This window comes from Lissotriton vulgaris, chromosome 1_1, assembly GCF_964263255.1.
Source record: "Lissotriton vulgaris chromosome 1_1, aLisVul1.2, whole genome shotgun sequence".
NCBI classification, from domain to species: Eukaryota; Metazoa; Chordata; class Amphibia; order Caudata; family Salamandridae; genus Lissotriton; species Lissotriton vulgaris.
Window position 1 is genome coordinate 1095381338 of NC_141685.1, and position 14167 is coordinate 1095395504.

The window sequence follows — 14167 nt, forward strand, 5'->3', positions numbered from 1 at the left end:
CTCACAGACTAAATAAACATACCGTCTAATCACACAAGTAAAAAGACCAGTCCTCATGGGTGCCGCAGACAAATGTTATCACGCTGTGAGCGATTTTCTAAGTCTTCGCATTGTAACAATGTAGCTTAGAGGTGTGCTTTAAGTTGGTCTGAGGAGCCCTCAAGACAATCCACTCGTTGTTCAAGGCATTTGGTGTTGAGGTCAAGTTTACGAGTTCCAATGGAGTCCACATCTTGTTGCAGAGTAGTGAGTTGTGAGTTGAGACTCGATCGTAAAGCCTGTAGGGAGCTGGCAAGGTCCGCCTTGAGTTCCTCTCACAACTCTTTTTTAAAGTCCTGAAGGGAAGGAAGGACCTCCTCTTTAGTTAATGCAATTTTGCTTTCCGTTGCTTCGGAAGAGTGTGTGTCTTGTACTTCAGCTGGTTGAAAGTAGCTTGACTCTCTATTTGTTTGAGTTTTATTCAGAGGCATGTAGAATGTAGCTGAGGTCGCTGGTGAAAGAGTTACAAACCAGCCCTCACCAAGATACTCCTACCTAGTGGGATTGTGGGAAGTCAAACAGTGGGTCTCTGCCTTCCTCATTTCAATGGTTTTCACTCACTAGGAAGGTGAGGGAGGACAGTCTGCTTGGATTGCGACTTGTATGTTCCTCTGGTGAGGGCTAAAGTAGCTGGAGTTTTGAGCTTGTCCCGTTATGTAGGTGGGCTTCTCTGAGAGGGGAGAGCACCTGGTAGTGCATCTCAGACTTACTAGGGGTCTACGACCATCCCTCTTCAACCCCTTCATGAAGTTTAATGGCGATAGGTCTGAGATGGATATTAGGCGTAGGTAAAAGCGGTAGACGTTTTGATGCCTGTCACCTACTATGAAGCAGACCAGAGCGACATAAAAGTGGCTACTGCACTACTTAGCTCCTTTCGTGTCCAGCTTCACCTCTCACCTCTAGGTGTGGAACCGGGGCATAGTACTTCTCAGGGCAGTAGGCGGTCCACAGTCCCACCTCTCAGCCAGATGCGTAGAGTCCACGGGTGCTTGGTCAAGGGGTAGTCACAAGTTATCCAGCATGAGGGATGATAAGCAGGAACTCGCTGCTGCTGTTGGTACCCTATTCATAATGCTGCCATGACCTTGATGCTCAGCAGGTGCGTCCCCAGCTGGGATTTTGGCCCCCAGGTCTCTAGTGTGGTAATGGTGGCTCCAATTGCCATCTCTGGAGCTTACACATGGCGCGTACTCCATTTTAGAATCCGGCGACAGGGCCCCACCCGAATCGTCTGGGCTGTTTAGGACGTGTGACTCATTCACTGACTCCAGAACACCCCCCCTATGGGATGTCTGTCTTGAAGGCTGGGGTGCTTGCAGGTAGGGATTGTTATACAGCTCCCGGGAAGGGCACAGCAGGTTTTGAAGCATTGAGGGCCACCCGGCTCCACAACTCTATATTGTGCAGATACAAGTTGGTTCAGCTCACTCTTTGTTGCTTGTCGATTTCCCGCTTGCGATGTTGTGGAAAGGAGGAGCTCTGAAGTGGCAGGCCACCTGGCTGTCCGTGGTGTCCCTTTCAGTCCTCGGGACAAGGGGGCAGTCGCTGCCAAGATGGAGGCTGTGAGACCACACTGCTGTTATGGTGGCATTTGCGGGGCTAAGGTAGCAGCCCCTTTGGTGCCCCTGGTTCTCTGTACCCTCCGCACCATCACCAGGTTGGCTTGTTGCTGGAAGGCACCTGATACCTTGATCTATTAGTCGAATGCAGCGGAGCTCATACGGATCACGTCCGTGCAGCCATGATGGTTGGTCACGCCACCCCTTTACGGCCTCTTTTTAATTATCCAGAGAGGTTGGAGTCTTATTTTTTTAGGTCTGGTGTAAACCAAGAACTTTTGAAGTCTCTAAAATTATATATATAGTCTATTTACTTGCATGGGTAATTAGTCAGCCCTCTTTATCCATTGGTCTGTAGTTGTGTTAGTCACTTTTTTTTCTGCCCACTACAGCACACATCACGAGGCAATAGGTGAGCCTACTTCAGCCATTGGCTAACTTCACTGTGAGTGATCACATTCCGCTCTTTCATAAAGTACACATCAGCATACAAAGTAGTTCCAATAATGCTAGAGTCACCACTGGAAATGTGTGCTGATAAGGTCCCAAAAGTTATTTTGCTTTTTATATTTTTTTTAGACAGGCACGTTTTGCGAAAGCAATGATGAAACAAGACAAGCTCTGACAAGCCCAAAATGCTGTCAGCCGATGCCAGGCCTATTGGTTTGCCAATGCTTAAGAAGGCAATCCATTTATTAGCAATGGGAATAAATCTGTCTTGTCCCACCATAACTGTTGACTCTGCAATCAAGGTGAAGACAGAGGTTAATAAAAAGCATGATCCCATAAATGTGAACGAGCCCTGTCTCTGCATACCTGGCCTCCCTGTCACTCCCCAATGGGGGTGAAGGCAGATGTTTAAGAGGGCGAACCCATAAAGGTGAATGAGAAACATTTCTTGCATCTATCTGTATACAAAGCTCCCTCTCGACTCTCCAACAAGACTGAAGACATTTATCTGAAAGGATTATTCAATTTAAGTGAAAGGGAATACCTGGTCTCGTGTAAGTCTCCAATTATAGTTAATTCAGATGTGTAAGAGGGCAAACTCAAATCAGAAGTAAACAACTTTAGGAGGGTGGTACGGAGATGCGAAGATGGAGCTCTTTTGAAGACTATAAACAAATTTGGCTTGTTAGGGTGATACCTTCCAAATGAGAGCAAACTAACGGGGTGTGACTGGCTCACAGAAACGTGTTCCTGGCTGACACAAGGCTTCCAAATGGCTCACACGAGGCATGTCCCTAGTTGGATAATATGAATCTGACCTACTCCTACGACAACCTACCTCTGGCTCACATAACACCACTTCCTGTTCCTGGGTGACACATAAAAATATATTAGGCATATCTCTGACAGGGTGACTTCTGACCTTATACTGGCTGAAAGGAGACCAGACCCGTGCTCTGGGTGACACGAGGTCTGTTCTTGAGTGAGATGAAGCCTTCCCCCCGAATCACACAGCCTGCTGCTGGTTCTGGGTAAAATGAGGCTGGGGTTTCATGCGAGGCAGTATTTAACTGGCATGAGGCCTGCCTCTAGCTCATATTAGATTTGTTCCTGACTCACACGAAGAGCCTTGTCCCTGAGTAGCACAAAGGCTCCCCTGACTGGGTGACCCATGGTCTGCTCCTGGCTCACGTGAAGCCTGACTCTGGGTGCAAAGAGGTATGCTCCAACCACTACGTGATGGGGACACCTCTAGGTAAAATGAGTCAGGTCTCTGGCACAGGCCTACTCCTTGCTCACATGAAGCGTGCACCTGGCTCTAAGCAACATATAGCTGCCAGGTTACCTTCGTTCATGTATTAATTTTACTAGCTGTTTCTGCCCATTGTTTTCCTTTGCATTCTGCGACTTGTAGTCCTGGGGTTAATAACTTAATGAAAGAAGTGCAAGTAGCCAATGACCCCCCCCCCTTGATTCTCTGGGTCTAACCTCGCTATCTCACTCAGCCCCCAGTCTGCCACCAGCCCATTGCAATCGCTCGACAGTGCTCCATGTCTATTGTTCATGCTCTTTAATGGTTAATTCCCTTTCTTCTCTTTCCACTTTCATTGTTCTCCCTCCAACCCCTTTCCCCACCCTCCCCGTTCCCAATTAGTCTTGTTTATTTTGTCAAACCTCCCAAAGACTGTTAGGGGGAATTTTCATTCTTCAGGAGGCTACAGCCCTTGCCCAGCTCACACTGAAACCACCAGACTGCGAAACCCAAGGAGCTATTATTCTGTGATTTACTATGCATGGTTTGAGTGAGCCGACCTCTCTTCACTTATCCAGTTATACAGCAAGGACCAGTCACATATATACCCGGACAATGTGTTGTTTTCATATAACATGTTTCCTTTATCCTCTGGTTTTATAACTCCTTCATGTGAGTTGAAATTCAACATACTGCCAACGTAATGCAATTGCCAGATGCTTTTTTATTTATTTATTTTATTTTCCATTCCTGTGTCCACTATCCACACATTCTAAAAAACATGAAAGGAGTTCAAGTCTCGCATTGTAAAGAAAAAACCTGGGCTGGAGCAGCCAGTCATACCCGTGCCTGGGCAATCTCGCAGGAAGTGGTGACATGACGCATACTTCGTCCCACGAAGCATGGCTCTGTCAGGCCTCTGATTGACAGGAAGCTTGCCCTTGGCTGTAGGTTACACGAGGCCTGCCCAACGTATGTGTGACGTGAGGTCTCCTTGGGTGAGAAAAACATTTCCCTTTGCCACATACATCCTGCCCCTGAGTGACTGAATGTCTACCCCTGTCTGGGCGACATGAGCCCCCCCCCCCTCCCCCCGCCCAGCTCTGAGTGACACTCGGCTTGCTTCTGGATGCGGGTGGCATTTGGTGAGTCTGGCCTGGCAGTGTATGAGGGATGCTCCTGCTCACATGTGGCCCACAGTGGTCTAGAGAGCTGCCCTTGAATCACGTGACACCAGACCCTTGGCGGTAACAAGGGGGTGTTTTGGCCCTGCACCTGGGTCACGCACTAGGCCTACTCTCGGCATGGTCCTCGATGCTTGCCTCCTGTAGCGTCCTTGTCCTCTCAGTGCGTACGTGCAGCGGGTCCTGTTTACTAACAGAGGCTCCCTCCCTTCTCTGCTTCTCATTGGCGCAGACCTCGGACGGCCCCGCCCCTCATAGGCCCGTCACCCGGCACACCCCCAACCGGCCCTTCTCCTTCCCTGGCCGGTGTTTGATGACAGTCGAGCCCGAGAGCTGCTGGAGATGGGGGAACGCGGAGCACGGCGCACCCTCTGCCTCTTTGACGTGGACGGCACCCTAACGGCGGCCAGGCAGGTAGGACCCCGCACACGGATCCGCTGCATGGGACCCGTTTGTGCCTCACCTCCAAGCTGGTCTGTGACAGCACTGTCTGTGCCTCTCCGGGGAATGACCCAACGAAACCGGTCTTTCCTGCCTCAGAGCCGGAGATCTACGACCCAGGGTGACCTCTGACCCCCAGGATCGGCCTCGAGCCCCAAGAAACAGATGTGCCAGAACCAGTCTGGGACAGGCTCACCCCCCCCCCCCCCCCCAATAATTGTCAGCCCTCGGCTGTACCACACCGCTCACAATTTCGAGCCTCCAAGTAAGAAGAGACGGAGTCCTCCTGTGCGCGAGGAAGGTTTGCATAGTGATTGGTCCCATTCAAGTCTGTGAAATGCATGTTGCTCGTTTTTATGAGTAAGTGGGGCTGCCCTGCCGGGAACGGCATCCGGGCGCTAATGAGCTCTGCTCACCCATGACTACATCCAGCCACTTCTCCAGCCCGCCCTCTATCACCCAGTTCTTGATTCCGACTCCCAAACCCTGTCTCTGCTCACTGCCCCCGTCTGCTGCCCCACCCCTGTGCCACAAGCAGGGCCGGCTGCAGCCCAGAGAAGAACTTCTCCCCGAGGAATGGCTAGCATGTAATTGCCACATAAATTGAGTCTGAGTTTCAGACCGCAGAATCCGTGAAACCAGAGGATCAGCTCTGCTGTGAAATGTGTGTCACTGAAGGGATAGTTCTGCTAAGGCATAAGCCACTGAGATTTGTGTATCTGAGGAATGGCTATATTTTCGTCAGGAGCATGTAAGCTTTGTAGATCTTAAGGGTGAGTCTTCTGCTGGCGACCGTAATTCCAAAGACAACACAATTCCAACCATACACTGAAATAATGCACCCTGGACTCTTTTCCCCGCTGGTCTTGCAAGATCTTGAGCTACTGCTAACTAAGACCAAGTCTGGTTCCCCTCTGGATACCTTGCCTCTGAAAGTCATCAAGCAGTGTAGGGAGACCCTCCTACCACCGTTGCTAGAGGTAATGAATCTAGCCATCAGAGATGGTATTTTCCCAATAGAATGGAAGAAGGCGGTAGTAAAACCCCTGTTGAAAAAGGCCTCTTTGGATCCGGGGGTCCTAAAAAACTTCCGGCCTATCTCCCTGCCCCAGCGAAGATGCTTGAGGCACATCTTAACAAGCATCTTGCCGTTTTTGTGGAAAGCTCAGGATGCCTAGACTCCACCCAGCATGGATTTAGGAGAGAATTCAGCACCGAGTCAGCCCTCACCATCGTGCTCGATAAGATCCGCACAACAGTAGATGAGGGTCAGACCGCTCTCCTGGTCCTGCTAGATCTAACTGCGGCCTTCGACACCCTCTCCCCTTCAGTACTTACATCTCGGCTGAAGGAGGTGGGGGTGAAGAACGCAGCTCTGGATCTCTTGACCTCTTTCCTCACGGGGAGGGAGCAAAGAGTCAAGCTAGGGGAGTTCCTATCTCCATCCCGACCAGTGCTATGTGGGGTTCCTCAAGGGTCAGCACTTAGCCCTACCCTTTTTAATATCTATGTTACCCCACTAGCCAAACTAATAAGATCGTTCGGGATGGAGGTAGTCTCTTATGCAGACGACACTCAAATCCTCGTCTCTCTTCCCCATTCAGATGAACTAATCGCCTCCAAGTTTAGATCTTGTATGGAGGCGGTCGGTCAATGGATGATCCAGAACTCTCTCAAACTGAATGGGGAGAAGACTGAGGTGATGGTGTTTGGGGGGAAAGAAAACATCTGGTCAGCCAATTGGTGGCCTGACTCTCTTGGAACATGTCCTTCCCCTACAACTTCTGCTAAGAATCTCGGGGTGCTGATAGACCCTGCCCTTGACCTAGGCAGCCAGGTGAGCAGAACCGTCTCCACCTGTTGGGGCTTGATCCACACCCTACGCAGGATCAGGAAATATCTCTCCTTCCAGGCATGGAAACAAATAGCCGTTGCCCTCATTGGCTCGCGCCTGGACTACTGTAATGCTCTGTATGCTGGACTTAACAAAGGCCAGCTGCAGCGCTTACAAGTAGTCCAAAACGCCATAGCCATATTTGTCCTGGATGTCCCCAGACGCTCTTCGGCCACTGCAGCTAGGAAAACGCTGCATTGGCTGCCGGTAGAACACCGAATCCGGTTCAAGGTTCTTTGCATGACCTATAGAGCCATCGCCAAAAATAGCGACACCGGAATAGGGTCCATCATCTCCCACTACATCCCCCGTAGGAACCTGCGTTCCTCTGGGAAACTGCGTCTGACAGCCCCCCGTGTACGAAGAGCCAAATGGGGTGGCAGAGCCTTTTCCACCCTTGCTCCTAAGTGGTGGAATGAACTTCCTCTGGACCTGAGATCTCTCCCGTCCTTACAGAATTTCCGTACTGCTTTAAAAACTCTCCTCTTTCGGCAAGCATATATGTAAGGTCTCTTGTCTTTTTCCTGATTATTCCCTTATCATTTTTTGCTAGGCGCCTTGATACCTGCGGGTTACTGTTCTGCGCATTATAAATGTCATTTCAATTCAATTCAGTGTATTACGCTATCCCTGTGGATAAGCACTTCAATATGCCACATAGGTTCATATAGATGCTACAGTAAGTATGATTTTAAGGGCAGATCCACATTCTGTGGTATGCACCTGTAAGCTGTGCAGCCTGAGGTAAGCTGTACTCTAATGCATGTTACTGTGCGATTTATGTAACCTGGAGGATAGCTGTGCTGTCTTAATCCCCTCACCTCAAATATCTGTGTGTGTAGTCAAATAGATAGTTGTGCTGCTTGTGAGCTGAGCCTGAAATGCTGTATAAGATGAGATGTTGCATTGCTGTCTAAAGCCTGAGACTGGACTGTAGGTTTAGCATATGAACCAGATGGATGTGCTCTCTGTTTCCTAACCTGCGAGATGTGTGAACGCTGAGAGGTAGCTGTGCTGTTGGTGGTCTAAGTCAGCACGACCTGTGTAACCCGAGAGACTGGCTCTGTGGTCAGAGCATATGAGATCTTTGCAGCCCGAGGAAAAGTCCTTCTGAAGCTTAAAATATATGTTCAACTCAAAGGAGACCTGTGCTGCCCGAGCCTTTGAAATCTGTCTAAACTGAGGAAAAGGCACACCTTTCATACTCAGAATATTTGAGATTTAAAGTAGGCCAGGTCTTTTGAATGCGTGAGATTATTAACCTATTTGGCTGGTACGACCGTGCCCTCTGGCACGGTTAACAGAGCGTCTCTGTTGGACTCTGCACCTTTCCCTGGTACACAAACACTTTAACTTCTCTGTTACGTCATCCCTCCTCCTACCACCCCCTGCTCTGCTTTTATACCTGAGACAGCTGATCGTCTCCACACTTTGCGGGCTTTACACCCCCTCCCCCCCCTTTGCATTTATTCAATTTTTCTGTGTACTCTCCTTGAGTCGAACCGAGCATCTCTTCAGAGCCTTCCAGCGCAGTCACATGTCTGTCTTCATTTTCCTGGAACTAAGGTCTCTAGAACAGAAACAGCCCCACCAGATAACCTTTCCAGAGTATAAACTGTCCTCTAGATGAGATATGCAAACCAGTACACAGTTCCCTCAAGGTGGCCCTCAGAACTGGACACGGTTCACCACACCCGTCCTTCAGAAAAGGACATGGTGTTCCAGGCATGGTTTCCACAACGAGGCCGTATAATATGAATGTGTTAGTGGAATGCAATGGTTTTAATTAACTATGCAAATAAACTTGACTTTGAGACCAATATTGTATATTACTTAACCAAGCATTGGCTAGGCCAACAGGTCTGGTGTTGATAATGTGCTTTGTCAGTGCAGGTTTTGTTTTGTCAAAAAATATTTTTGAGGAACTCTCAGGCCCTTGTCAGTATAAAAATAGACACTGGCTAAAGGCAAAATTATTTGACATAAAATGGCTCAGTGTCTTATGTAAGTTCACACATGGAATTCGAAACAGAGCCAGGCTCTGTCTAAGGGACTGAGAGTTCTAGCGAAGAAAAATATTTCTGTATTTACAATACACATATTATACCCTGTCCCAAACATACCCGCACTTCACCCCCACCCTTGGCCCTCTCCACACTCTTCACCTCCCTCTGGAAAGGACAGGTGTAGAGACATAACGCACTCACTCTGTTCATATCACACATAGGCCCACCCTTTAAAAGCATGCCTATTACATCATCATTTCATAACTGATCTTTGTACAATAATAACACAAGCTGCTTATTGCTGCAGTTGGTGCTTAATTTGCGCCTGTGGTTGCAGGTAGTGGGCACCAGCACTCCTTTGCAGTGACATATTTTTAATCATCAGACTGACCCAGAGGAAGACACAGAACGGCAGAAAAAGGAAGAAAAAAGGAGGAAGAACATTATTGGAAAAGGGGTCAAAGGGGGAAAGCAGAAATGGAAAAGTACATTTCCTCCGGGTCCCGCGTCTCTGCTCCTGCTCTCCTGTGTCTGACTCCAGGAACAGGAAGCAGGCAGCCAAGCTCCCTCCCCTAATCCAATGCCTATTACATCATCATTTCACAACTGATCTTTGAACAACAATAACACAAGCTGCCTGTTGCTGCAGGCGGTGCTTAATTTGCGCCTGTGGTTGCAGGTGGTGGGCACCAGGACTCATTTTCAGTGACATATTTTTAATCATCAGACTGACCCAGAGAAAGCAACCAAACAGCAGAAAAAGGAAGAAAAAAGGAGGAAGAAAATGATTGGAAATGGGAGAAAGCAGTAATGGAAAAGTACATTGCTGCCGGGTCCCCTGTCTCTGCTCCTGCACTCCTGCGTCCGACTCCAGGAACAGGAAGCAGGCAGCCAAGCTCCCACCCCTAAGCCAATCACAATGCTGCATTGTAGCATTTTGATTGGTCTGAGCGCCGTGACACTTCGCTCAGCCAGGGGCCTGAGGCGTGGGCATGTTCTTCACGCAGGCTGTAATGCAGTCTCATGAAGAACAGGGAAGAGCGCATGACTGTTTTGGGCGGGTCCAGAAAGCCGACAAAACAGTCATAGTGCACTCAGGAGTGGGCAAACCACTCCTCCCCTGCTCTGCAGCCTGCCCCACCCCCTTGTGCAAAGCTGCCGCAGCAGGAGGACAAAATAAAATGATAATAACACTACGTTATTATAATTTAATTTTTTCCTTTTTTAACTGCGGAGGAGCTGCCACTGGTATTTGACAACCTTGGCATCCGACTGCACTGGTAACAGGCTCCTAAGAAAAAAATTGGGGGCAAGATGGCCGCTGACAGTCTGTCGGGGTGAGGACGCGCTTCTTACCTGCTCCCTCGCTCAGGTTTTCGCGTAAAAGTTAAGTTAAGAGAGGAGAAGAATGGACCGCGATGCTTTTGAAAAGCGATTATCTGTGATGCGCAGCGGTCCCCCAAATCACGAAGCGTAACGGGCTGAAGAGCGATTGATGTGGTTTTCCACGAAGGTGAGAGCGGAGGCACTAGCCCTCTCGACGGTGGAGGAGGTGCTGACTCGAGCATTGGCTACTGCTCGTCAGCTGATGGTGAAGGCGAGCGGCTGGAGAAAACAGTACCGGCAGTGGCAGCAGCTGAAGCGGTATCGGCAGCAAAGTTCAGCAGGGGCTTCATCCACGAGCTGGCGCTTGATGGCGCCAAAGATTTCAAAAACGCTGAGGGAGGAGAAAGCTGCTTGGAGCGAGTCGGACGCTCCGGCAGCTAACCTCCGCACAAAGAAGCTGACGCGGACACAGGAGACGAGCGAGGATCTTCAAGCTACCGACCAAGTAAGGAGTGTGATACGGAGCAAGGAGGCTGGCAGTAGCGTGGGGGAGAGGCTGAAAAAAAAAGACAAAACCAGGGCGGCATTGGTAACGAAAGGAAACAGGGGAAAAGTACCCGAACAGGGGAACCTGAGGCAGCCACTGGTTTCAGAAGCTTTCTTCCCGGTAGCCAGCTCTCATGTAACGCTTGGCTCAACTATCCCTCAGACAGATTTTGGCGGTGCTGTGGCCTTAGATCCGGATAACGGACCAGATAATGGACTTAATATGAGGGAGATAGGCAGCAGCTCATTGGTAACCAGTTCTCTAACACAATCTGAACATGTGGGAGCCTTAATTAAGAAGGCGCACAGGAATGCTGAGCCGACACAAGCTGTTTTGATGCAGGAGAACGAGGAGAATGCGGAGACTGTGGAGATTCCCACTGGGCAGGTTAAACAGTCCAAACAGTCTCATGAGTCAGGAGGGGAACTTCTTCCTGATACTGGGAAAACTACTGGGAATGGGAATGCTGGAAATAACGACAATGCCCCAATTTACACAAATGTTAAGCATGGCTATATAGAGAATGCTAGCTTCCCGCACCATGCTGAAGAGACTACTGTGCTTACAGACCCGGGACCAGACAATGCTATGATTTTGACGGAGGTACTATCAGAGGTATTAAGGGAAGAGCAGAGCAATATTAACACTTCCAGTACCTTTGCTGCTATTGAGGGCTTCAGTAATGACATCAACGCATCTAAGCAGTTGGAGAGGGGGATAGGTGCTGTGGGGTCTGGTGATGGAAACGGAAATGATAACTTGAGCAAGTTGATTGGTATTGACCCTAAGGTCGTGATTTCTCTAACTGGTTCTCCTTCTGACGAATGTTTTTTTTCTGTTAATGAGGGTGAGGAGGAAGGTGAGGAGGTGGGGGCAGCTGGGGGGGGTGAGTCAGAGGACTCCTCTATTGCCGACTTGGGAAGTGACCAGACACTGTCTGGACTTGGAACAGAGACTGTATCTACATCTGATTCGGGTTCTGGAGAGCCTTCTGACAAAGATACAGCTACAAAGCATAAATCTAAGGTATTGACTAAAAAAAGGAGAAGAGCAAAAGGATCTATAAGCCCAGCAGCCATAGATGTAGCAAAGAGACTCGATTGGGACTATGCAGCTACATCTCAAATGTATAAAGAGGGAGTCGGGAGTATAGATGTGTCCTTAGGGCCTTTACGGTTGACTGAGGAGAGAGTTAGGCAAGGTCTACCCGAGTCACAGACCCAAAACCAGGAGCAGCCCCAACGCCAAAAATCGCCCTTGGGGTTTGAAATGATGTACTCAATGCTCAAACAAATACAGACGGAGGCAAGGGTAGAAAGTCAGAGAGCCAGACAGGAAAGTAAAAAGATACAAAATGCTCTTCGAAAGGTAAATAAAGCGTGCACAGAGCTGGCAGGGAGAGTCACAGAGGTGGAAGAAAGAACGGGGTGCCTGGAAGATGAAATGAAGGGATGGAAGGAATTCAGACAAGACCAAGAGAAAATGAACAATGATGTATTATGGAAACTCGAAGATTTCGAGAATAGGCAGCGGAGAAACAATGTTAGACTCTTAGGTATTCCGGAGGGAAGGGAGGGTCAGGACGCAAGAGCCTACATAATCGAATTTCTCAAGGGGGCTCTCCCAGATATAAAAGGCTGGAACTGGGAAGTTGAGATTCAGCGTGCCCATAGGTTTCCTTTTATACAGAGAAAGGGTGATGGATTAAAAAAGCCTAGAGCATTTTTAATATATGTGGGCAACTTCTTATTGAGAGAGGAGATAATGGCCAAAGCAAGACCACAAGCAAAGTGCAGATACCAGGAGGTAGAGTTCTTTGCTAGACCTGACTTCTGCCATACAACGGTAGAACGTAGGTGGAGACTTCGGGAGCTAATAGCTCCATTTCAGAGAATTGGGTGTGAGGCATACCTAATGTTCCCTAGTAGGCTTAAAGTGGTTAAGGACGGCCAGTTTAAGATCTTTTATTCTGAGGTCAGAGCAGCTGAATTTTTGACATGGCTCAAGGAAAGGACCCCGCAGAACAGTGCACAGTCTCAGGACTTAGTGGTAGACTTACCCGCTAAAGGCAGTAGGATATAAAAAAAAAAAAAAAAAAAAATTCAGACCTCTGAAAAAATTCTATAGAAGCACAAGAAATGTTATATAAATGTGTAGATGTCAACAATGAGCATTTTCTACGCAGAGGGTTTGTGACATGATAAGAGCGGGGGGGGGAGGCGTGGGACCCAAACAGACGCAGCTGTCACATCTAGGTCCGATGGACCTACTTGCCTGTAGGGGGGGTGGGATAGCCGGGGTGGGGGGAAAGGGTGGGAGACACGGGGGGGCAAGGAGCGTAAAACAAATAAGAAATGTATAATACAGGAAATATTGCAGAATAAGGGGAATAATGAAACAGAAGGAAGCTTTGTGTTTGTTGTGTTATATAAAGCCGTGGCTACAATGTGTAACCTGTTTTTTTTTTATATGATTAAAACTGTGATTGTTTTTGTTAAAAACCCCGGATGAGTATACGAATAATGACATGGAATGTCTGTGGCCTTAATGATAAGACCAAAAGGCAGAAGGCAGCTGTTTTGATTAAAAGTCTAAAAATAGATTTTCTACTACTCCAAGAGACACATATACAACTGTCTGAAATTAGGCTGTTAGACCAGTTGGGTCTTACGGTTTTAGCATACTCTAGGCAGGGAAGTAGGAATAGGGGTGTTGCGGTTATGGCAAGGCAAAGAGGGGTTACTACAAGGAAAAAATGGGAGGATGTATGGGGCAGATGGGCCTTGATAGAATGCTTGGTCGGAGAAACATGGGTCACTCTTGGATCTATTTATGGGTCTACAGGAGATGATCCAGAGATCTTCGAAAAAATTGATATTGAGCTGGCAACCTGGGCCCCATTTATAGTGATAGGAGGAGATTTTAATATCAATAGAGCAGGGGGATTGGGGCTGGGGTTGGGGCCCCCAATTAATTATAAGGGAAGGAAGAAAAGAGTCTATAAAGCAGTTGCTAACTTAGCTAGAAACAATGGCTTGATTGATGTATGGGACACCCTTAACCCTGGTCAAGATGGTTTCACATATTACTCAGCACCCCATAGGATAAGTGTCAGACTAGACTATTTTTTAGTTAGCAACCAAGGTGTGGACGGGTTAGATATCGAAAGAATACCAAGGTTGTTATCGGACCATAATCCTCTTATAACTACTTTGAAAGATATAACAGTGGCAAGGAAGGTTTCGGAGTGGTCCTTTGAAAAGGCTTTTTTAGTGGAGGACGCATATATCCAACATATGAGGAGATGGATTACTGAGTTCTTGGATATAAATAGGCATACAGCACCCGTAGGAACAGTGTGGGATTGTTTTAAAGCCGGTGTGAGGGGCGAGACCATTAGTTATGGGGTTAGGAAAAGGAAACAGGAGAAAGAAAGAAGTGAGGGGGTAAGGAGGGAGCTACTGCG

At 48.3% G+C, this 14167-nt stretch overlaps 1 protein-coding gene across 1 annotated transcript in view; it reads left to right on the top strand.

Moving 5' to 3' along the window:
* Nucleotides 1–4770: 4770 nt before the first annotated feature.
* PMM1 (phosphomannomutase 1) overlaps nt 4771–14167 on the top strand; it is a 103538-nt gene continuing 94141 nt past the window's right edge. Inside the window, exon 1 of the mRNA XM_086963492.1 lies at nt 4771–4901. Coding sequence (XP_086819618.1) covers nt 4830–4901 — 72 coding nt within the window. The 5' untranslated portion in view covers nt 4771–4829. The remainder of the gene's footprint in view (nt 4902–14167) is intronic.